General features: G+C 42.7%; 1 protein-coding gene across 5 annotated transcripts in view; it reads left to right on the top strand.

Moving 5' to 3' along the window:
• The window catches only part of tspan9a (tetraspanin 9a), a 207,662-nt gene that overhangs the window by 102,915 nt on the left and 78,395 nt on the right, over window positions 1-26,352 (top strand). For 4 of the 5 annotated variants that reach the window (XM_074631815.1, XM_074631814.1, XM_074631812.1 and 1 more), the window contains one exon: window positions 20,915-20,994. In XM_074631815.1, the coding sequence (XP_074487916.1) occupies window positions 20,932-20,994 (63 nt within the window). In that variant the 5' untranslated portion in view covers window positions 20,915-20,931. Of the gene's footprint in view, window positions 1-19,833; window positions 20,995-26,352 lie in introns of those variants that run through there. The other variant, XM_074631811.1, reaches the window with a different exon arrangement.

Genomic DNA, 26,352 nt, shown 5'->3' with positions numbered 1-26,352 from the left:
TTTTTCAATTCCTTGGTTTACTGGTTAGGGATACATAAAGTATGAAGCATTGTGTTTACCAGCGTGAGCTATTACTGCAGATTAAATTTCATTTAGCCCTACATTGTAGCAGAAGGTTGGAAGTGTCGTGTCGTGAATATTTGCTCAAACATTATCCTCAAATATATGTTTCCCTTCCCTCAGTCACCTTGAGCAACACAATGCTTGGGTGTAATGAATTGCAGTTTGGAATTTGAGCTGATATTATGAATATTAATTTAGATGCAGCACAGAGGAGAGTGGAGTGGAATCGTCGAACCTGAAAGCCACAAATGTGTAGGGGTGTAATGATACTTTCCATGGTTCCGATACGATTCAAGGATGATATTTGGCTCATCTAGAGCGATACGATATGATTCAATGACTTGAAATCGATACAGTAACTTTTTATTGACAAAAATTCAATCAGTGTGACTGTGAACTAAATAGCTGGATAATGGACAGTGCAGGTCAGGATTCCTCAAAGTGTTTCTCGTAAGGGAATCAGGGATGGATTAATTATGGATATAAACAAGTAAACACAACGATTAATGGCAAATACATACACTTTTTATTTGAAAATAATAAAATTGCAACTAAGGACCTGCTGCTTCAGTTCTCAAGATACAAAGCAGTGCAATATTTAACAAAAAATAAAAAAATAAACCAACTTCTATTCAAGTTAAATGAACAGTGGTTTAACCACCTGCTTCTGTTCTCATTTTCAATGTATAAACGCTAGAGCAACAATATTGGCGTCTGAGTAGTTGCATGGAAAGATTGCTTGTGTTTCCGTTGTAGTTTATCTGGCCTTTGCATATTCTGCAAACAGTGAGCGATTTATCAAGGACATCTCCCTTTTTTGCAAAAGCCAAAATGTTTCCACACGCTGCTTAAAAAACCTCTCACTCGCCTGGCTCTTCCACACTATTAGACATGCTTCGTTTTGTTGTCGTCTTTCTGAGATTGGCGCTGCTTGCGCGTGTCGATGACGTCATACACAGGGAGAGTGAGCCAGAGTAACGTTTAACATTTCTTTACTGTTAAAAGTGTTAAAAAAAATACATCCATATAACGTTTGTCGTGCTTACATACAAGGTGCAAATTCTTAGTATCGATACAATAGATTATTTACCTTGCAAATCGATTTTAGATCAATATGCGTCCCCCGTGAAGGACAACTTGCAGAGTACCTATCGATGTAGTTAGATCGTAGGAATATAAATCGATACATCGATGTAGAAGATGAATCGTTACACCCCTACATACGTGCCATCCCTGGTACCAAAAAAACGTAGTTCAGATAAAGGGCAGCGGGACCTGTCACTCCAGTCCTATTGGTTGTGCTGGCTCTCACCCTGTGGTATTATCAGCATTACCTAATTATTATGCCCGCGGTGCCTTATCAGCGGAATCTGGACAATTCAAAAATGTCGTCCACTCCCGGCAATTCTGAATGCCTTAACAATTTGTTAATCTGATGGCCTCTTCGGTCGTCACAAACTGCCGTTCGCTTGTCATTATGTGAGGTGCCGGCTTGTTAAAATGGATGTGTTATGTTGAAAGAGCAAAAAAAAAAAAGAATGAAGGACAGTCCCCTTCCCCCTAATGCTGCTTTCTTCTGCTTTAGCATTCTGTGCAGGGTGCAGTTGCTCTTTTGCCTCCACCTGTGATGTGGCACGAATACCACAGTGGAGACAGACTGGAGCCGAGCACACACTCTGAACAGGAAATAAAACTCTTGACCGACGGAATTAGGAACGGCTGACCCCGGCTCGTGCAGATTCCACGTTTTACGCCGGCACATAGACAGACAGATAAACCCACATGCAAAAAAAATGAGGCCACACACAGACAGCGTGACATCGTGTGCACTTTGACAGGTTGGTATGAAGGTCACAGTCTCGCAATTGTGTGTTATGTCAAGAGAAACGGTAACATTTGACCCAGCACTCCGACACACTGTAGAATCATTGAATCTTGATACTTGACTTTCTTTGCCCCGGTAGGAACCTTGACCGTTATTTCCCTCTTATGCAGACCATTTCATATTCAGCTGTAAATGCAGTATTAATGGCTTTACAGGCCTGCATGATGATTAGCTTACTATTACCGAGTGAACACAGCGTCTTGTCCCTGGAAGGACGATGTCGGATTTTTTATTTATGCTTGAATGTGAATCAGTAGAGTAAAGAAGTTACCGAGGCTGTTTTCTCTCTCAGCTGAAGGTCAGCGTGTGTGACTAGGGAACGACAGGGGAGAGAGAGAGAGAGTGAAAGGACTGCATAAAGTATACAGTGTTGTGTGCACTGAAGAGAAAGAGAGAGAGGAGAGATACTGCATTAACTCTGCAGGCTGTGCCTTAGCCCCATATCTGGTTTCTTATGTGGGGACACAGAGTTAAAGATCTCTACTGTTTCTGCCGTGCTCTGTGTGTGTGTGTACGTGTATGTGTATGCGTGCGTGCGTGTGTGTGTGTGTGTGTGTGTAGCGTAGCGGTACAGCTGTGCTATGGGAGTGACGAAGTCTTTATATGAGGTCCACTGTCCCCCCTCTGCAACAGCTGCAGAATATTGACTTTTACCTGGCTGAGTCTGCAAGAGAACATTATCCAGCCGATTAGACTGTTGTCAGGCTATTAAATAGGCATTATCAGTCGCTATAAGCCCCATAGATATGGGTCAGTAGGGGCCTATTACACCCACTAGTAGGTTTTATCATCTGTTCACATGGTAGATCACCGAAAGAAGGTATCAAAGCACACAACAGTGATCTCTAGCAACCGAAGTAATTATGACAGGATCAGAAGCAGAAGTCAGGTGCTGTAGTATAGACAGTGTGAAACTCCATAAGGGGTGGAGGTCGGCGACGATAGATGGGACACAAAACACGAGGTTTTCACCCAGGAGACCAGAACTCGCATCCCGTGTGAAACCAACATGTAGTTGTCCTTGTGTTCGTAGTTATTTTATCCCAAAACACAATGTTTTTGCCTAAACCTAACAAGTTGTAGTTGTACTGCCTAAACCTAAAGAAGTTGTAGTTTTTTTTGCCTAAACCTAAAGAAGTTGTAGTTTTATTTCCTCAATCTAAAGAAGTTGTAGTTTTGTTGCCTAAACCTAACTCTTTTTTGCCTAAGCTTAAAGAAGTTGTAGTTTTGCTGCCTAAACCTAAAGAAGCCTTTTTGTGTTCAAACGGTGACATTTCATTCAGTTTTACAACGAGTTAGAATGTGTTGCTTTTAAGTTTCACTTTCACTTTTACAACGTAGTAGGTTTGGTGGGCCTCTAATGACCCACATCGTGGTACTTATTGCAACTGAGAACGCCTATTTAATGGCCTGATAACAGTCAAATCGGATGCATTATCACATATAGCACAGCTCAACAAGCAACTATTTAAGGTGTCTCGAAGAAGAAGTGATAATGCTGTGAATGTGGTCACCTGTGCATAGAAGTGGTTGTACTTTAACACACCTTTGCAAGTATATAAAATGTAACTACTTTTCTCTTGCTTCAGAAAATGAAATCACTGTAATGTGGAACTCTGTGTCCTCCCGCAGCAGTATAAACAGCCGCCTTCAGCGAGCTGTTTTCCATGCAAATACACAAAGTAACGTGACTGTTTGATGTGTGCAGATTAGGATTTCAGCACTCGGGGAAGGAGAAGCGGATATTATATTCCATTGCCACGGGTGATGGGGTCAAAGGAAAGCTATTTTCTGGCCTTAAATCATTTTGAGGGAGACCTTGTGCTCTTGAAAGTGATGTAAAATTGATGGCTGAGTTGGCAGAGTGGCTCACATTTCCTTCCCAGTCGCCCCTCCGCCTCTGAAGTTTTTTGGAGCATGTCATGGCTAATCTTGTTAGAATTCATATTCAATCATTCCCCTCAGAGGAAACACATCCATTTACGCCGCTTATTTACACAGTGTATTTTTATATGTATAAGCAGACAATGAATAATGTTCAACTCATTAATGCGCTGCATAAATTGCTTTTTGCCTTCTTCATTATGTTTTGGGATTTGTGGTGAAACAAAAAAAAAAGATTTTCATTTCAAATCATCGACAGGCAATTTTGTCCCAGCGTCGCGCTGCCAAAAGCGTGACATGGGGTGTGAGAATATTGAGTTAATTTATAATCATCTGTCCTCAAAGGGAAGGCGCAGAATTGGGAGCCATCAGCGCGAAATGCGTAAGTAGGTGAAATCAGAAAAGTAGCCGGAGCCAATTTCAGCTGGGACTCTGGAGAGACTTACTGTCTGCAGACTTTAATTAAGAATATTTGGCAGCTAAGCAAATGCTCTGTTTCTATGTGTCTGACAGTTGTTTTTAGTAGGTTGTAGACACTCAAAAGTAATAAAATACTTTTGTAATCACTTGGTTTTTATTAATGCTGTCTACATCTTGTTGCTGGAGGGCTGCAAATTCCATTTTCTGCTTCAGGAACCTTTAACCCCGTATGGGATTTCACAGGGAATGGGCTCTATTACTGTTTATATTGTGGCTGGTGTGTGCGTCCATCTTTGTAATCAAATGTTTTTGTGTATATATCCTCGGTGTGACTCTGTGGGTGGATATTTGGAGGTTATTCGCGTGGCAGAACGTGCTCATTCAAAAACATACAGATAGATATTGTTTTGGCAAGTCATATTTTTTTGTTTTTAAGACAATCAGACAATGTGTTTCAGTATTTAGCAGGTAGTGAAAGAGACTCCTCTATTCGCCTTGTTTTCACACCATTTCTGCAGCTCTCTGTAAACATCTGCTGTTTTCAGTCCCCCAGCCGTGGAGGTGAAGAGGCTACGTGCGTGGCTTTGTGTTGTTTACATAAAACATCCATCAGCTCTAGTTTGTTCTCCACTTACCTGCTGTATCATATTCTTGTGTGCTTAGACAGGAGCGATATCACAAAGTTGCTCTGCCTCTTAGATTGCAGCATATTTTTTCATGAAAAAAGATGTTTGCAGACATCGGTGAGTCTTACAAAGTGTGATTTTTGTGGCGTGAGGCTTTATCTGTTGCTTTATCAGGCGTTGTTGATTCATATCTAGAGATTGCCCCCACAAACACAATGACATGGCAGCTGCTTCTTTAGAGGAGGGCATTAATCCGCGGCAGGGCAGTTCCTGTAAAAATGAAGGAGATCCAGGGCATTTTGCCACAGTCTGCTACCTTTATCTCCTCTCCTCTCCTCTCCTCTCCTCTCCTCTCCTCTCCTCTCCTCTCCTCTCCTCTCCTCTCCTCTCCTCTCCTCTCCTCTCCTCTCCTCTCCTCTCCTCTCCTCTCCTCCCTCCTCTTTGCTGGTCTGTAGCCACAACTCTCTGGATGGCAGTGACAGAGCGGCTGCTCATGAATGACCACAGCCATATTGACAGTGTCTGCGCCAGGGGCCAGACCCCATGTCCCTAGTTCAAACACACATACATACACACACACACACACACACACACACACACAGACTAGCCAGGGCATGCCATATTGTGGGGAGGTGCTACCCAGCTGGTGAGATTGGAGCTGAACTCGTTGGGGCCATCTTCTTCTCCCTGCTGGTTTCCACCATACTTGGTTGGATCTTTTTTTTTTTTTTAGATTAAAATTATCTCCCCGCCCACCTCTCTCTGTCTCGCTCTCTTTCTCTCTTGTCATATGTGGGCGTTCAAATATTGTTATATGATGAGATTATGTTAATGGCAAAAAAAATGGTATATGTCAAGATCAGTCTGGAAGACGGAGATGAGATGTCTTTTGTGGTGCACACAATGGGGAAAGCTCCTCGGGCATTCTTTTAATCCATCCTCTCTCCAGCCTTTGAATCCTCAGCCAGGAGCCGCAGTAGCGCAGTAGCACAAATAGCAGAGAGATCCTCCGTCTTTCCTCCCTCATCTTGTATATTTGCGCTCCCTCTTGTCCATCTCCAGCTCTGTCCATCTCCGTCCCAGCGTCCCAGCGTCCCAGCGTCCCAGCGTCCCAGCGTCCCAGCGTCCCAGCAGCACAGCAGCACAGCAGCACAGCTTGCCCCCTCCTTTGTTTGCATTTCAGCAACGGCCAACTAAAATATTGATGAACCCCATCTGACCCCTCAACGCTGTGTCAGCAGCGTCTTTTAATGTTCCTTTCGGAGAGGCACCGCGCTCGGCTGCTTATTGACTAGTGCTATGTTGGACAGACTTCCCATGATGCAGACATGTGCTGTGTGTGTGGCGCCAGCTGTTTCCCACCCTCTCTGTAGTAGGTTGGGAACCAGAGATAAAACCGTGATGTTGACCTTATTTCCTGCAGAGACTGACCTTTTAATCCCCCTACATGGATAGACAGAGATCATACACTGATCTGAGCTGGTGACTGATTTGCCACAGACAACAAAACCCTCCACAGCAATGCTCTTACTGCCACAGAAAAAAGAGGCACAGGGACTTCTATAAGTTCAGAAAACACCACAGGCCGCATGCCTGATTGTCTCTGAGTGGTCCGTATTGTTTCCCCTCCCACTCCTTCCTTTTTGTACATCTCATCTCACCCTGTCCGACCCCTTCAGTACCCAGAGGACATTTTTGTCTTTAAGCTCTCCAGCGTGCCCTATAACCTGTTTCCCCGAAGCACAGGAGGAGATTTAAGAATGTGTTGGGTTGCTTACGAGGCGCCACACGAACACAGCTCACCCACAGGGCTTTGGGGGTTCCACAGCAAAGAAAGATCAGACCACCATATATTCTTGTTCCTCCACAGACGTAAATAGTTTCTATGTTGTGCCAGCGGCATCCGCAGGTTATGGAAACTTGAGCTCTGAGTGGCATCGCTTCCGCTGCGGTTGCCATTTTTTTCCATATGACTTGGACTCTGAGTGATAACTGCATCCTCTTTATCCCGTCTCTCTTTCACTTCTTCCAGCACATAAAAGCCTGCTTCCTTTTCCTCTCCTGGCCCTTGGGGTCAGTAACCTAAGCCGACTGTACTACAGCAGAAGAACCACTGATGTGTGCAATAGAAGTAGCAATAACAGTGACAATTACGGGAATTTTTTCCCATTTTTCACCCCTATTTTTAACAGCGGATGGATTTGCTAATCGTGAGATCTCACCTTATGTAAAAGCAGAGACACTCTTGCTCATTAAATGTGTTGTTCCTTGCGGCGGAAGGCAAAAACTGTTAACGTGATTGACACCTTCGATTGCAAGAAGTTTCCATTCTCAGAGGGTTTTTGCAGCATCAAGCCATTTTGTTTACATAACAAGTCAGTGAAGATATTTCCAGATATCAATGTCAGTCATGATTAAACAATTGCATTCCTAAAAACATATAAAATCATCAAACTGAAAGTAAAGGACCGTGTTCCACTATTATGCATCACATAAGACCAACAACTCAACAACTAAAGTACAGTAATAGCCTTAATTACAACTTGCTCTAAGTTATTTATTTAGACAACAGTCACAGTTCATATGAACATAATGATTCTGCTCAGTCAATAAATGATGATATTAGGGCTGTCAAAGTTAACTCGATAATAACGGATTACCACAAATTTGTTTTAATGCCATATTCTTTAACCCATTAACGCAACTTTTGGCTCAGTTTTAAAGCTAGAGTGAAGATACTGGTAATATATGAAACTAGAAAACTGAAGGAATCCATTAGTACCAACCATGTCATACTAGCTTGTCGCGGAGGCGAAGGAGACTAAATTTGAGCAAGAAAGAACTGACATGGACATTTTCAAAGGGGTCCCTTAACCTCTGACCTCAAGATATGAGAATGAAAATGGGTTCTATGGGTACCCACGAGTCTCCCCTTTACAGACATGCCCACTTTATGATAATCACATGCAGTTTTGGGCAAGTCATAGTCAAGTCAGCACACTGACACACTGACAGCTGCTGTTGCCTGTTGGGCTGCAGTTTGCCATGTCATAATTTGAGAATATTTGTTATGCTAAATGCAGTACCTGTGAGGGTTTCTGGACAATATTTGTCATTGTTTGGTGTTGTTAATTGACTTCCAATAATAAATATATAAGTATATTTGCATAAAGCAAGCATATTTGTCCACTCCAATGTTGGTAAAATTATTAAATACTTCACAAATCTCCCTTTAAGATACATTTTGAACAGATACAAAATGTGCGATTAATTTGCAATTAATCGTTATTAAATATCTGAATCGTTTGACAGCCCTAATTATTACATGAGACCAACAGCTCAACAACATAAGTACAGTAATAGCCTTTACAGTTCATATCATTACAATATGATTCTGCTAAAAGTAAAGAAATGATAATACTGCATTATTGACACACATGTTAGTTTAAATGTTATAAATACTGGTTATTTTTGCCCTCATATATGGTTGAGATTATTTATCAGTACGAATGCATCAGCCTTTGTATCTGGTGTGTCAACTGCTACTATTCTACAATATCTGAAAAATCTGTAAATCTAGCAGCGGAGAAATTCAGCATAGTTTTCAAAGAGACCCCCCCAGTCACGTTTAATTAACTCGGAGCCAGTAAATCGATCACCAAAGCCCTGAGTTCAGTGGCTCGCTCCTCACGATCCCGGTGAACTGGAAAAGATTCATATTGCTGACGTTCCATCTTTATCACACAGTTACGACTCTCTTAAATATTACATAAAGCTTAGGACACTGTTGGACTTCGCTTTCCCACTCCTTTGATCAACATTATCAAAACACGGTGTCACCCCTGATTTATCTGCCGGGTCTATTCTGGGCTTCACGCGTCGTACTGCAGACATCACGGGCATTTCACCCCCTCTGTACCAGCCCTTATTGAACTGGACTTTACTGCACTGTGATAGTACGTTGCATTTCAATGACGAGAGACACTTTCTGATCTAAATGCTAATGTAGTATCCTGTAGTCAGAGTATACTCACTTTACTTGTAAAACCCCTGCCTGTCTCTCCTGTCCAACCGCATCTCCCACAGCTCTGACGGACGTGCCTGCAGGAATTAAGTCTAGATTGAGGCTTGGCTGCAGGACTGGCTGCTGGGGCTTTGGGGCTTTACGTGTATTTAATTTTATATGTGTGTGTGGGCGCCCTGAGTGCACCTGTGTCTGTCTGTAGGTTTATGGATATGTTAGAACTGCTGCTTTTTCACTCAAATCCCGACAAGAGCCCGCAAACATGCAGCTCTCAGCTGTTGGTCTCACAATGTCACTGTCACGGGTTTTCCCCCCTCGTGAGAAGGCGAACAAACAAACACAAAAGTGTTTATGTAAGTGCGGGAAATATGTGTGATGGGAACAGTGTTGAGCCTTGTAAACGGTCAGTCGACATCGACTTGACAGTCCCAGATGTGTGTTTGTGTGTTTAGAGCGTGTGACTTTAAGAAACAGTGCCTGATCCGTTCCAGCTTTAGTGCCATTATCTCGAGTCCTCGCATGCTATCCACTATTGGATCTTCAAGGGAGCGTGATGTCATAAATTCCTAATTAACACCCTTTCCAGACACCTTTATTGACTTTTTGGTTGCAAATCACCCAAGAATGACTGAAGAATGGCGGAACTGTCTGGCCGGCCTCGTCTCTGAGGGTAATATTCCGAGCATCATAAAAGGGCAAGATGGAGCCATAAATATCAAAGCAGATTGACATCTGATTTTAATTTGATTAGGGAGACGAGGCGGACGTCACAATGAATAGCTTGTTGGAACAATCTCTACATAAGTGCGTGTTCTTTGACCAGAAGTCAATTGCAAACATGCCCTCATCTTTTTGGTCGTTTAGTTTGTAATTGTATGCAGTATATGGTGCATAGGACACGTCTGGGTCTGTAGTGTCTGTTTGCATCCACAGCAACACACTCGACCAAACTTTCAGAGGATCTAAGGGCCACTGACACTGACATATTGTGTGGGAGGAAATCCTTTGTAGATGTAATCCTCTCCTTATGCCCAGGCCTTGATCATACATTCACACCAGGATCATGTGCTGTTGCATGTCATCTACTGCATGTCTGCAGGTCTGGTACGGTTTCAGATTGACTGGTCAAAGGTATGCAGCACTAATACCTTGTGTAATATGAGCAAAGACATAGCAATTATCTAGACAATCTTTGTTACACATCTCAAAAAAGCAGCAGTCGCTCTTCTTGAATGCTCTCATGACTGCACTGCCGACGTCACCGGTTACATTCCTCCACAATTACACCCTCACGCTGTCATTTAAAAAACAATCCATCAATTTTCTTAAAGTCTCTCCGATTGACATTTTAACGGAGCCACTGTTTTATTTTTGGGACGCTGTCATGCAAGAGATGACCTTGTGACTGTGGCTGTGATTGTCATGATTCAATTCCAGTCAGTAAATCAGAGACATTCATTGGCAGGGTATCAAAGACATTAAAAAAGTTACTGACGTTCTTCCCCATGAAAGACATGATTCTCTTCATTAATTTGGCTAAAAATAGTGGGTCTTAATTTTAATTTATCCAAGAGGCATCTCGGAAGATGATTGAATGAAAACAACTTTAAGCTTGATTGAATTTTTCTTCTGCTAAAAACAAACATCTGAAGTCGCGGACACTGATTGAGCCACCAAAAAACACCACGAGATTCGAAGCAGATTTCATCAACAGGGAGGTCAATATGTTGCAGATTTCTGTATCATATTAGCCAAATGTAAAAACTAATTCAGTGTCATTTACTTTAAATCACCTCCGCCTTCAAGCTTTACACATTTACACAAGCAAAGCACTCCTTCATCTCATAAACCTCATTATCTCAGCTGTGTTGAAGGCAACCATGGTCTTTCATCCAGTGACATTTTTGGGAAAATGAGTTTCATAGACGAGTAGGGTTGCATTTAATGATTTCACGAAAGATAAATCTATCAATTACGCTTTGATTAATAGTCTAATTAGTCATGCAGTATGTAAAATGTTGAACAAGAATGACAAAAGATAGTAGTAAGACTCTTGTTAAGTGTTGAAAGTGACAAAAACAAACAGAAAAAATTCATTTATTTTAGAATGTATAAAATCCGAGAAAAGCCAGCATCGAGGAATAAAATCTAGCAAAACAAACTTCCAGAAGTAATGACCAAAAGGGTTCAAAAAGACACACACACACACGGTCTCAACAGACACTGTCATAAATTATGATATGTTATCAAAAAAACATTCTCTCAAGCAAACTCAGCTTTCACACAAACAAACTGCTCTGTCACTTTTTTTTGCAGGCGTCACAGATAAAGTGCACCAAGAATTCACTTTATCAAAAGTAGATTTCGGCTCGTAATAGAAAGAACTATATAACATGAGTGGGTTTCATTTTTTTTTTTAGCTTTGCCCATTTATTTTCTGTCCTTCTATCTTCTGCTGCTGTGCTGAACCGTCCTCTGGCTGTGACTGATGGTGTGTAGATGGTGTTTGGAGATTTACTATGTGGTCATAGTGTTTTCTTAAAAGGAACAAGTTATTGTTAATATGCTGGGTATTAAACTGCAGTGGATTACTGTAAACTAGATTTTGATGGAGATGAAGAATTCCAGCTGCGGCCTGTAGTCTAACAGAGGTAAACTGGTATAATCGTATATTAAAATCATATATTGGATGCTGTGTTTATGATGGAGGACGTTCATTAGAATTTTATAGAGTACGGTCTAAGACCTGCTCTATATATAACAGAAGACAACGTTGATTTATTTGTCACGTAACTTCCGTACTTATGTTAAGCCACTTCCAGAGTTAGATTAACTCTCTTCCTGAACCCAACTAAGTAGTTTTTTTGCCTAAACCTAACTAAGTTGTTTCCTATGAAGACGGAAGTTTAATTTGAAAAGACTGGAGCCGAAATTGACACGTGCGTCACGCGTTCCTGGACATTCGTAGGAAAGTGCAAATAAAATTAGGAATAACTTTTCGTAAAATATCATACGAACCGTTGTATGAGGATATGTTGACTTGTTATGAGGAGTACTACTCTGAAAACAGTTATAAACTGTCATCTCTGAGAAGTGGAATTTAAATAACGTGGGTGTTTACTGGTCAGGGAGGGTCAAATAGAAGCCTCTAATTGAGTTGCATTATGGAAAATGTAGGACCCAGTATTTTTGGAGCTTCACCCATTCTAGGAATTAAAAGTCAGGATTCGTTTTAATCCATCTCTTGCAAGTCCTCATCTTTATGAAAGTGTGATACTGGAATACCTCTCCAATACTCCTCTGACAGTGTCCAGCTTTGGTTAGTGCATCGCCAACAGTAACAGCCAACTGGCAGGCACTTTTCTGTTTTTGGAGAACAGGACAACAGACCCATTATGCCACTGTAGAATCACAACAGTCCATTTAATATTACAATATTACCTTTACATGCACACTTTTATTCCACTATTATACTGATATAATAGACTGTTTAGATTCCGTTATTCTGAATTAGGCCTTATTTTGAATGGAACATTTCACGATTAAGACATATGAGATATGACGATATCTTTCTCAATTGGGGTTTTTCCGTCAGTTTGCGACACGCGGCCAGCTCTGTGCGTTGTACACAAACCAACTAGCCGACAGTTTGCAGAGATGCATGCTCAAAAAAAAAAATGTCCACATTTCTGGTCGGAAGGAAGAAACACATCTACTTTTAAACATCATGAAAGGCTTAGATATCAACAGGTTTTTGAAAATGTGCAAATATCGCGATGTCGACCTTTTCAAGAAGGCGGTTGAAGGACTGAAAGAGGGAGGCTGTGTTCGCACAGTCCATGGCTGTTTAAAGATACAGCGTTGGAGGCGGGCTCCCATTTATTCTTATGAGAGCTGCTCAGTGGCGCATGATGCCAAAATAGCTTGATTGCAGAGTGCTAAAGTACCCGGATCATCTGGCGATCTTCCGCATCCATTGGGCCTATAGAGCAGGTGCAGTAGCGTTCCTTTAACTCCGTCTCCCAGCTCTCACTCCAGCCTCAGTCTGGGTCTCATTCACATTAACGAAGGAAAATAACTCTGGATTCGGTTATTAGTGCATTTTACAACTTTTAGGCCCTAAATGATGATTTAAATGAGTGCTATTCAAGTGTTTGTACTGGGAAGTTGATTCACCTCAAAAAAATTATTATCCGCCGAGTTACAGACGTCTCTTTCCCAATGTAAGTCTATGGGGGAAAGTATTTTTGGGCCCAATGGCATCACATGACGAACACAGAGGTTGTAGTACCACCGTTTGGCCACTACGGAAATTTGCTTCAAAGCCCCGGGCTCTTCCTGGGGGATTAGCCCAGTCGAACAAGTCTGCCACTAATCGGGAGTATGTAAACAGGAATATTAGTGAAATATTCACGTTCATTAGCCATATAAACAGCTTAGTAGTAATATTGTGTTTTTCAGATGTTTAGTGCATGTAAACATGATAAATGACAATGATAAAGGTACATAACAAAAAACACCTAAAATCCACCGTTGAGTAGCTACAACAGAAAGTATGCTACTGTATGATATGTGCTGATAAAGACATGAAATAGATATGAGGCAAAAATATGTCAGAAGTTACTATAAATTAATAATTAAAAGAAATAAAAGAAAAACTAGATTACTGTGAAGTCACTGCCAGCTGCTTTCTAATGTACAGTATAGGGCTGCTGTAGGAAGGCTTGAATGAATTGGATAATGTAAGTAAACACGGTGCTCTGGGAAATATACTGTATGAATTTGATGTTACTTAATTTGTTCAGCACATTTTCCACTATAACATAATTCTTGTCTCACACGCACTGAACCAGCAAGTTATGGAGTTTCTTCATCAAGTGAAGCGTCTTCATTTAGTTTGTATAAAAACTTCTTCTTTATATCCCTGATGAATAATGCAAATAACACAGTGACACAACTATTAAGGCTACTGGTTACTGATGGTGAGTAAAATTACAGTTTTAATCTAATCCTGATGAATTATAGAATGCATTTCCCTCTACCATCATAACAGAGAAATATAATCATCTATAAAACATTTAAGGTTCAGTTATTATTTGCAGACAGAATGAAATAGAATTAGTTAAATTTAAGAGATATAATAAAATATAAAAAAAACAATGTGAAGACGCAGGAGAGACTCTTTCGTATATTTCAAGAGGATACTGGAGTCATTCAGCTGTAGTTTAAATCTATGCTCCTAATGAAGGATTTCATTGCACATGTCTTTTATTATCTATTTAGACAGAAGCAAACTTTTAGTCAATTCCTCTTCACCCCCTACTGTTTGTAGGCTGGAATATGTTTGTAATCTAGACCTCATGCTACGCTGTTCTTGCATAATGCTGCCCACCATACAAAGATAACGAATCAAACCCATATACTGTATTTCTTTAGTATATAAGTATACCAATACTCTAATTATTTTATTACTAGCCTCAATTTCTTCTTTAATAGAGACATTGGTTGAGATGAGCTCCTGACACCACTCGTGTTATTATTTGTTCACAGTGGCACCGGGACTGTGAAGTGTTTGCTTCCCATTATCTTTAGTGAAGCATTGTCTGAAGAGTTTCTGGGAGAGTCCCTGTTGGTTCCCTCTGAGCTCTAATCTCTTCGATCCTGTCTGTCTTTGCACCATACATATGTCGAAGGAGCTGCCAGATCTACTCAGCGTCATAGAGAGTGTTTGAATACAATCTCATCACACTCACTCCTAGCCCGGGCTCCCTGCTCCGCTGTGCTCCGCATATATTTTCATCATCCCTCTCAGCTCCTCTGTGTCATCCTGCGGACGTCCATTCCTCCCGAGTCTCGCTCAGCGTCTTTCTCTCCCGCTTTACCCCCTCAACCTAATGCGGAAGCGCAGAGCCCCGTTGCTCCGAGTCGATGGATGGATCTGTGCGTGAAGGGAACGGACTCAGATGTGTCCTTCAGGCTACTTGAGGAATCAGTAACATGCCCACTAAGAGCCCCACTGAGCTCTGATAAATGTGTGTAACTCTCAGAGAGAGCAGCGCTGACGTAAATTGTATTGAATTTGGAGTTAAGGGGCCTGAAACTCACCGGATGGAAAGCGCCTGGATTCAGAGAGTCTTTGCAGCTTTTTCACATTTATTCAAAAGGGGCTGATGGGAAGCCTTGTCGCTGGCAACTCGCGAACAGCTATTTTCCTCATGTGACGTCTACCTTTGGCAGCGTTATAACTGATTTGCCTTGATGATTTGGAGTTGCTACCTTTTGCAGATAATAGATCTGTCTGCGGAGCTGCAAAATGTGTGATTAAATACACTTTGTGGAGGCTAAAGCAAATGATCTGTTAGAATAATGGTGTCAGATCAAAGTCGTCCAACTTCAATGTGTGAGATTCGGAACATCCTGTAATCTTTCGGTTAATTAAAGCTTCTCAGAGTCGCATAGGAAACTCAGAAAATGTATGGTCAAGATGGAAAATGGGCACAGCTTTTGTTAGTTCCCTGAAAATGTGGAAATAATATGTGATTTTCTCTTGACGGCAGCAATAATGTACTAAATGTGAGAGTTCTTGCAGGATATATATATGTAACTATTTGCATTTCTTCTTCATAACCAAAACATGTCAGTGTTGGTAACACTTAGTTTCCGTCTCTTTATAACAGAAATATGAAAGAACTTGTACCAGAAGTGATGATTTTTTTTCAGTAATATTTGGTTCACTTAAAACAAAAGTTTGACTTTTTGGGAAATATGCTTGTTGGCTTTCATGTGGAGAGTATAGATGAATAGATTGATAGCACATTCATGTCTGTACGGTTAATATAAGGCTACAGCCAGCAGATGGTTAGCTTAGCTTAGCATAAAGACTGGAAACATGGAGAAACTGCTAGCCTGGCTCAGTCTGAAGGAGACAAAATCCATCTACCGGCTCCTCTAACGTGCACTAATTAGTTTGTTCATTTGTTTAATCCCTAAAAAAACTAAAAAACGTAAAAAAACAAACATTGTGGTTTTACAGAAGTTATGTGCCGGAATATTTTTGACTGGGAACTGGTGCTGGATGTTGGATTTTTTTTTTTGGCTGGGCAAAACTCAGAGGAGCGACTTGTAGAATGAGAATAGCTGATGCCCATTAAAGGTCAGTCCACCTTAAGTGAGCCTGGGCCGAAGTTGTTGCTAACTTCAAGGCTAAACCCCTTCACCTTAATCAGAAGCCAGGCGATAAATAAATTGGACTTACTCAGCGCCTTTCAAAAAATGCCAAGGACGCTTTACAAAGACGGCACTCAAAATCAGAATAATATGAAACAGAGGAAAAAACTGTAGCTAAGTAATAAAATAGTGATGGGTAGGAAGAGTTAGCTGAGGTCATCGGCCTTGAGGAACAGGTGGTGCTTGAGGTGGTTTTTGAAAGTGTCCATGGATAAAGCATTTCTGATTTCAGGAGGGAGAGAGTTCCAGAGGGCTCTGTCGCCGAAAGTTCACAGGGGAGTGGAGAGCAGACCAGTGTCGGGAGGAGCGTAGCTTCCGGGATGGAGTTCAAGCGTGGAGAAGGTTGGTTAGCTACTGGGGGCAAGGGCTTGGAGTAAGAAGGAGGAGTTTATAGGTGATGCGGGACTTGATTGGAAGCCATTGAAGGTGGATGAGTGTAGGTGTGATGTGCTGCCAGGGCCTAGTGCAGGTGAGAAACCTGGCAACTGTGTTCTGAACATACTGAGGCCTGTCCAGGGCTTTGCTGGGTACCCCAAGGACAGGACTCCATTACAGTGGTCCAGACGGGAGGTAATGAAGGCGTGGATGAGGGTCTCTGCCATGGAGTCAGAGAGTGATGGCCGGAGTCTGGAAATATTTTTGAGGTGGTAAAAGGCGGATTTTGTGTCGGATTTGATGTGTGACTGAAATGAAAGGGTGGAGTTCAGGATGACGCCTGCGGACCTCGGAGGATGGGCAGATGGAGCTGCCATCCACGTCTAGGATGAGATCTCCAACCTTCCAGAGCAGTACCTTAGGGGACCCAACAGTGAGCTCTGTTTTGCTGCTGTTGAGTTTCAGAAAGTTAGATGACATCCATGTTTTTATTTCATGCAGGCAGTTGAGTAGGGACTGGGGGGGAGGCAAGTGTATGGTGAATACAGTCTTATACTGTGTAATACAGTCTTATACTGTATTTATTACACGGCTGTGTTGACTACTCAATTCTGATTGGTCAGTCACAGCGTTCTGCGGTCTGTAATTTCCGTATAACAGACCGTTGCTATGGGCGCAGTTCAGATGTCGGACTCTGGCGGACCGTTTTTGTGTCAAAATATTGATTTCTTCAGTAAGTAGCCGTGTAATAAGCGGGATAATGTACAGCTAGCGGGTCATTGTTGTGAAAGAATCCCCGACAGGGGCGATGCTGCTCTCTCATCGCCCTGAAGGGGATTCTTTCACAACAATGACCCGCTAGCTGTACATTATCCGTTACTTAACATACAGACATGAGAATGGAATCAACACTTCCTTTAAATTGATTCTGCAGGACCCAGGTTTAATTATTATTTAATATGCAAATGCTGTCATAGTTAACACTAGCGCTTAAATGATAATAACCCTTTGATGCAAATTTGTTTTAACGTAACTAATTTCTTTAATGAAATCAATCTTTCGGAGGTTGTAGTGGGCTCAGTTTTAAAGCTAAAGTGATGATACTGACATCATAGAAAACCGAAAGAACCCATTGGTACCAACCATGTCATACTAGCTTGTCGCAAAGGAGGTTAAATAACGCTTCAAACTTGCGCTAAATTTCATCGAGGAAAAACTGTCATGGACATTTTCAAAGGGGTCCTTTGACCTCTGACCTCAAGATACATGAATGAAAATGGGTTCTATGGGTACCCACGAGTCTCCCCTTTACAGACATGCCCACTTTATGATAATCACATGCAGTTTGGGGCAAGTCATAGTCAAGTCAGCACACTGACACACTGACAGCTGTTGTTGCCTGTTGGGCTGCAGTTTGCAATGTTATGATTTGAGCATATTTTTTATGCTAAATGCAGTACCTGTGAGGGTTTCTGAACAATATATCTCATTGTTTTGTGTGGTCAATTAATTTCCAATAATAAATATATACATACATTTGCATAAAGCAAGCATTTTTGCCCACTGCCATGTTGATATGAGTATTAAATACTTGACAAATCTCCCTTTAAGGTACATTTTGAACAGATAAAAAGTGTGATTAATTTGCGATTAATCACAATTAACTATGGACAATCATGCGATTGATCGCGATTAAATATTTTAATCAATTGACAGCCCTAGTTTAAATATTTTGTCATTTTAAATCATCATACTTTGAAATGTGCTGTTAAATTGCAAACCCTTACCAACTGCTGAAGCGGAAACCTGTTCTGACATAATTTCTGTGCGTTACAACACACACTCCCTCAAGGCTGTATTTTACTCTACAATGGTGAAACACAAGAGGGTTGGATTAGCTTGTCTACTGTATGTCGATTGGGTATTACTGGATTTACCTTTAAGACCATTCAGTTGAAACTCTCTCTCCATCTGTCTGGAGGCTGAGCCATCACCGGCACTCAGCAGACAGAAGACCATTACCAGGGCAGGACAATGTGCAGTCTAGTGGTAGACCTGATTTAGCTTGACAGTCCTGGAGACAAAAGTTGATTCTGGGAGTCAATAAGGGCATTTATTTTGTTATTCCAATTGTTTCTGTCACCTGAGGATAACATTAAGCTGCGGTGAGCTCACACAGATAGACACAACATGAATACGGCAGTAATTATCCTGTTTTATTAATAATTTGCCACCCTCACAGTCGCTACGTTATAAGGGTCCTTAAGCAGTTTGCCTTTGTTCTCTGATGATATGCACATGTAGATGCCTGGGGAGCTAGGTCAAACGTAATGTCAGCTTGGCTTGTGAATCACCCTTCTGTCAGAATTAACTATGGTTTATTTATGACAACATTAACATTGATCAATGAAATTACTAGGGCTGTCAAAGTTAACACAATAATAATGCATTAACTTAAATTCATTTTAACGCCACTCATTTATTGATTTCTTTAGGTTTTTAGGGTGTATCCATTGGTACCAACCATGTCATACTAACTTATCGCGAAGGAGGCTAAATAACGCTCCAAACTTGCACAAAAAAATGGCCATATTCAAAGGGGTCCCTTGACCTCTGACCTCAAGATATGTGAATGAAAATGGGTTCTATGGATACCCACATAACGGTAACCCATGTTATGATTCGAGCATATTATTTTATGCTAAATGTAGTACCTGTGAGGGTGTTTATTTCCAATAATAAATATAAACATACATTTGCATAAAGCAAGCATATTTGTCCACTCCCATGTTGATATATACTTGACAAATCTCCCTTTAAGTTACATGTTGAACAGATAAAAAAAAAAAAGTGTGATTAATTTGCGATTAACTGTGGATAATCATGTATTAAAAAAATGACAGATTTAAACAGTGTGTGAAATCGCAGGTGCCGATGTCATCTGCAGACTGACAGTGAAATCTCGCTGCATGTAAAAGAGCCTGCCAACAATTTCCATCCTCCCCCCACTCCAACCCTGCTACTCCACACACAACCCCTACTCATCTACAATTACCTTGACACTTCATTTTATTTTTGTTTTGTTTGTTTGTTTGTTTGATATTCTTAAACTCATCTCTGGCCTCTCAATTCCCCTGACAGCAAGGATGAAATTGCTGAACATGTATAGTCAAAGCAAACACAGTGATGTGCTTATTAAAGATACAGGGGGGGTGGAGGAGAGGAGGAGCTCGGGTCTGGCTGCAGCTGCTGCATTGGCTGTCTGCTCGGCAGCGGGGAGGGGCTGAGGGAGGGAGAGCGAGAGAGAGAGAGAGAGAGAGAGGGAGAGAGTTGGGGGAGGAAGAGGAGGAGGGCAGCGCTCTTGTAGGGAGATAGGGAATGCCCGTTAGTTGCGTCTGCCGATAATAGCACATCAGCCAGAGCGCTGCTATTGGCAGAGCAGAGCGCAGGCAGTGCGGAGGACTGAGCTGCTGAGCACAGAATGGTACACTAGAGAAGACAGGCACACTCAGAAAGAGGACAGAGTGAAGGAAGAGAGAGCGCATCAGAGCACACTGAGAAGAGGAGGAGAAGAGAAGGAGCAGAGGCAGTGGAGAGAGGACGGGGGAGAAAAGTTACCAGGTCAGCAAGATAACGTGGAAGTGGAGCAGCTGAGACTCACTGGGGTCTCTCTCCCGCTGGAGCAGCCCGGCAGCAATAAGCAGCACAGGAGGAGAGTGATATTACATAGAAGGGATAGAGGGAGTGCTGTAACTTCATCCCGGAAAGGCAGTCCTGTCAAAAGGCGAGGGGTAATGCTTTCTTCTGCACAGCCACTTCAGGACTATCACAGCAAGGCAGCAGACAGAAGACACTTCAGCCTGGCATAGGTGCCCTGAAATGTGCAGTTCTACTCACGTCTGCACTGGAGACTTTCTTTCCCAACTGTGCGCTTTGAGGTGGATGTAGTGTTTCTGTGAGGCTTTTTATGTTTTTGTTTTTTGCTTCAGAGTGTGAAGCACTGGACACTTGGGAGGGCAATTTGTTCTGTCCTGTCATCCCTGAGACTATGGTAGACTGTGCGTCAGGGAGCCCTTCATCAGCAGCTGCAGCCCTAGAGCATGGAGAAGTCCAGCAGTGAGGAGTCAGCCATTCACCGTAGCCCCTCAGTAGATAGCCGCGACTCCGATTTTGCCCAAGCCTCCACGTCTGGCCGTCCGTTTGGCGGCCGCGGCTTCACTGCCGGCGCATTCTACGGCTCCACGGGGCCACGCAAAAACGCACAGCAGGGGCAGGCTGGAGCAGCAGCAGCAGCAGCAGCAGCTGACGCCACCGCCAGCGCAGCAGACAAGACTAACAACAAGTACAGCTCCCCCAAAGGCAGCAAATACGTAGTCTTTTACCTGGATCTATCATTTGTGTTCCTTTTAGAATTCAAGAAGTGCAACATGGCAAGAGGCTGCCTCTGCTGCTTGAAGTATATGATGTTCATCTTCAACCTCATCTTCTGGGTAAGTGGCTCATCACTTTGCTAATGTTTTTCCCATCACACTTCATATTGATCTACTGTCATTGATGTCGTTTAAAAGTGTAGATATGGCTTAAGAGGTGACGCTGAGTAAATGTGGCTCTTGTAACTCTAGCACTGACCATTAGCCATATCTGTGTTCACAAATGTGAAGCTCTCAGTGTGTGATAAGTTTTTTAAAATGTTAATCAGGAAACACGATGTGCAAAGTGACGGTTGTCAGGTGCAATCATGTGGTTTTATGACATGAGGCTGCGTGCGCCTGTTCCTCCTCGTGCACGTTGCTATTCCTGGATATAATGACAGAGTCAGTGGCACTGCACCAGGTCTTCTTTTGTATGTCACTGGTGGGTTCATTAGGGTCATTCATTCAGATGGTTATATGATTTACAGTGATCATGGGAGTTGGAATGCTTCTTTTGGCATGCAAGTGAAAGAGTATACGCCTCTACGGTTACATTACAGTCACATTGATGAACAACACAATATGCACCGAGGGGATTAGAGTCAAAATGGTCAGCCAAAGTTTTTGGGTGATTCTGGAGATGATCTGATATTTGTGCTCCCATTTTATTATTCTCTCTTTCAATGAAAGGTCTTTGCTGTTGGGGAAAGCTGTGACTAATAATGGAGAAAATGAAAGATAAAGTCCAGAATTGCTGCACCGGGACATGCGGCCCAATCGGTGTAATTTCAAATTGTTGTAATTATCTATATTTGTAGTAATACCCTGTAATAAAACAAAAGGATAATAATGTGATAGCGCTCTCTGTGCCAAATTTACTCACAAATAGATTTAACCCTGAGAAACCTGGCCGGCGTGTGGCAGCAGGCTCGGCTGTGTACCCATGCATGGGCATTTGTCGTAAAAGTGGGCATCCCTTGAATGTTTACAGAATGGATTAGAGAGCTTATAGGTTATGAGGCCAAGTCTTTTGTGTGGATGCAGCGAAGCGTGAAGCGTAAAAACACCCCAACACTGGGGACTTCACCAACCCCGGCCCACCATGTCACTGGGTTGTGAGCCCCTGCTAACTGGGGCACATTTGGAGGCAACAGAGTGGGCATTAGCTTGAGCCCAGCTGTGATCAGGCCAGCATTGAAAACACACACACGTACACATGCGCCACACAAACCGAGGTCCATCCCTTTGTCCGCTCCATATACTAAGACGAACTAGTGGCCTTGCTCTGTGGCCTGTAGATGTAGACGTCTCTGTTGCCCGGGGGCAGCGTCTCCATACCGTTCTCCAACCATCACCCAGTCCACTGAGGCAAGGGGACGAGAGCGATTGGCAAAGACAAATGGCTCAGGGCCTCTCCGGCGTGCCTTGCCTTGATCCAATGTTTGTTTAAGGGAATGAAAGGGTCAGAAAAGATTAGCTTATGTTGGATTCATCAATGTAGACTTACCTTGATGTGAGCGAGCCTTTGAACCCATTCAGTATGTCTACAGTCCCAGTACTGTAAGTGCTCAGGCCTTGACATCAATTCTGTTTTAGATAGGGAGGGAAAATTTGAGCAATTTTCTAAATCGATTGCCAGCAACATAAATGATCGATTGGCGGTTGATAGTCATTACAACGGTTTTCTGTTGCTGAAAGCTTCATTTAAACAGATGAAATGGGCTTTTTTATAGCACAGCGTCCGTAAATAAGGTATTTGAATCAAAAGCTAAATAAGCAGAAGTAAATAATTAAAATTTGGGCTGTCAAAGGTAACGCAACAATAACATGTTAATGCAAATTTGTTTTAATGCCACTAAACTTGCGATTTTTAGGTTGTAGCGAGCTCAGTTTTAAACCTAGAGTGAAGATATTGGCATCATATGAAACTAGAAAAATAACAAAATAACGCTCCAAACCTAAGCTAAATTTTGGTGAGGAAAAACTGGCATGGCCATTTTCAAATGGGGTCCCTTGAAGTCTGACCTCAAGATATGTGAATGAAAATGGGTTCTATGGGTACCCACGAGTCTCCCCTTTACAGACATGAATGCATAAAGCAGCATATTTGCCCACTCCCATGTTGATAAGAGTAATAAATACTTGACAAATCTCCCTTTAAGGTACATTTTGAACAGATAAAAAAATTGCGATTAATTTGCGATTAATTGTGATTAACTTTGGACAATCCTGCAAATAAATGTGATTAAATATATTAATCGATTGACAACCCTAATTTAAATCATAAATTGACTTACATAAAATGATGCCATAAGAATTCCTGCACCTGTTCCTTTTACACCTGTTGTTAATTCATGGAAATTCAAATGATTAAACATGATAAACTGGCGCAATTTAAAGGTTGTTCAGGAAGACACAGATTAGACGAGACGAAACATGCACAGCGCTTAAAGCCCGACCCATTCCTGTATTCACAAAAAGGCCTTTAACCTACAAATGAAAAAAATGTGCTCACTAAATGAGCTGAAGTGAGACCTGATCCAATACTTTTCTGTCAAATAGAAATCCATGTGCTATGGTGTCCCTGGTTCTGATCTGTAACAAAAAAACACCTGTACAGACAGAACCCACCTCCTGGAACAAAGAAATTCCTTCAGCTTCATAAGCAGTGATATATTCTTCATGCATCGAATTCAGAATGGTGATTAAATCATCAATCGATGAATCGCGACTGCTCATCATTATTCTTTCTTTGAGCTACAAGTGAAATATGATAGATCAAGGCCCTATTAGACTCTACATTAACAGAGGGACACCATCAGTCACCTGTATGTCAGTTCTGGCCTGCTTGGCTCGTTTTAATCGCTCAGAAGCGACCTCGGTGCACCGTTATAGGTCGACCTTTGGCAGAGGTCATAAGGTCGTTATTATTCGCTATCTTCTTGAGGGGCAGTCGCGGGGGATTTGTGTGAAGGCGTTTGCTTCCTAGCTTCTTTCCCGGCTCAATTTGTGCTTAACCCTTTTCAGTGGCAAAAACCCCGCCACTAATAACCGGCTGCTGCACACCACTAATAGGGAGGTGGAAAAGAGGCTTTGGATTTCAAGGCTGGTGGCCTCCAATTCATGTGGAGCCTTGCTTGTTGGCCTCCATGGAAATGCATTACAACCCTCCTGAAAGTGTGCAGAAGAAGCTCTCCCTTTAGTGTCTCTCTCTGTAAATCACGAGTGTGTGTTTGTGTGTGTTGGTGCGTGGGGGCATAGGGACCTTAAGTGGCTATGGACTTTCCCCAGCGCAGCGCATCCCCTGCTGTGAAATAATTGAATTTTTACTCTGGTAATGTTCACTTAATGAACACCCACCATGCATTTTTCCCTTCTATTCCCGCTGATTGATACTCTTGTTTTCCTCCCACCACTAGATCCTTTTAATGACAGTTTAATCAGAGTCCCATGGGAAGAGAGCGGGGTGATGTGGAGGGGATGTTAGGATGCAGCATGTGGCTGGTGGGTTTTTGTCCATCAGCATGTGACAGCGCGAGGCTCGGCGGCGGCGGCAGCTGGGCTGACTGGCGTTCTGGATTCTGGGGCGGCAGTTGAAGGTTGGCAGAGCTGGGAATAAAGGGTTGGCTCGTCAGCGAGGGGTCGGGACGGGGTGCCTGAGCTCTCTGGGATACGGGGAGGGAGGGCGAGAGGCATGTTGTATCCTGACACCCCTGGGACTGCACTGCTCTACCTCCTGACACTCCAGGAATCACAAGGTTACCGCAGCTGGTAGGGAGGTTTGCCTCTGAAGCTCTGACATCTCATCCCAGGACTGAAGGGGGGGTGGGGGGAATGATGCGCCGCGGTAACCCGACACCAGGTGCAGCAGGGGTCTCTCCTTTCCCCACTGCGCGCACGATTGCGCTTGCACGCAAACACACAGCCATTCTTGAAAGTACGCTCACCACCCCGAAACACCACCCGCTGCACAGGGGCTTACAGTGGTAACTTGAAGCACAAGGTAAACAGCGGCAGGCACTCCAGGCATCTCCATAGATGCGCTCATCTTCTGGCACCCCCCAGCAGTTGTTCATGACCATCTGGCTCCTCTTTCTTATAAGGGATTAGATGAGTCTGAGCTGTAGGGGGAGTTTCGGGCAGATTATTGAGTAGTGCGGTTGGGATTGAGAGCACAACTCCTTAGGACCGCTCTACGCTAAAGCCAACAATCATCAAAGCAAATGGCCTTTGTTGTGTGACAATGTGTTGTTTAGCTTGGGGGGGGGGGGGGGTCTGTTGCATACTTGCCAACCTTGAGACCTCAAAAATAAGGAGGATTTTGAAATGAAAGTGGAAGTGGAAATTTGAGTTTCAGAGACTTTGTTTCCTGCTTTCTGGTGACTTTCAAAAGAATAAAAATAGCAAAATAATAAGTACACTGCTACAGCATTTTTAATATTAAATACTAGTTCTATTTTAAACTCTCAGGAATGAATACAGAATAATTCGCCCCTCTGGCGTGAACCTGTGTGAATCTCTGGCATAAACTAATATTCATCTGTTTTTATTTGTTCATTCATTAATTTTTTTGCCCCTGCATAAGTATTTCTTTCTCCTAGTACTCTCCATTTCTCTCTCCATCTCTCACTCACTATAGGTCCTTTCAGAGACAACCCGACAATGGCACAACTGCGCTCTGAAACACATTTCCGATAGCTTGCGCCGTGCCACAACGGCTTTTTTGCTGCGTCATGCAAAGACCAACTTCTGGCACTGCGCGTTGTGATGTGCGACGAGCGCAGCTCAAACCGAGTTGTGTCGCGAGCAGCTGTCTTCCGCGAGTAAACGACATTAGGTTTTAGCTGTATTGTAGTCCGGGTGGAAACAGTAGGGCTTATACACGCTGTTCACTGCCAGAAACCGCTTGAGATGACGAAAAGTAAAAAAAAAGATGTGAAAATTTATCATAAATCGAGAGAAATACGAGAGAATCGTGACACCTGGAGGAAACCCAGAGAGGGTAATAAGAAACAGGAGTCTCCTGGGAAAATCGGGGGGGTTGGCAAGTATGGTCTGCTGTGCTCCCACACACACACACACACAGTGACTGTTTGACCAGCCTGATAGGGTGATTGATGTTAAGTCCTCTTGGTGTCAGCCTTGTGAGCATATTGGTGTTCTTGCTGGGAGCAAGGGTTTCAGCCTCTTACTCTGCATTGTGTCCTCTGTGCTCGCAGCCTCCTCTGTTAATCTCTTCCATTCAAGATTCAATTTACTGTCCACTGCTGCACTTATTTATCTTGTCCAGTGATAATGAACACCTTTGAATTGTAAAAAGAGGCCTGAGACACAACACATGGATTTCTGCCATATCACAAGCAACATCACACACAAGCGCACTTCCTTTGTTAGAAATAGGTTGCACTGTAGCTAAATGGGCCCGTCCCAGCTTTT

The sequence above is a fragment of the Sebastes fasciatus genome, chromosome 4, assembly GCF_043250625.1.
Source record: "Sebastes fasciatus isolate fSebFas1 chromosome 4, fSebFas1.pri, whole genome shotgun sequence".
In the NCBI taxonomy this organism is placed as follows: Eukaryota; Metazoa; Chordata; class Actinopteri; order Perciformes; family Sebastidae; genus Sebastes; species Sebastes fasciatus.
The sequence above is the reverse complement of the archived record's forward strand: the minus strand, read 5'-3'. Positions and strand labels throughout refer to the sequence as shown.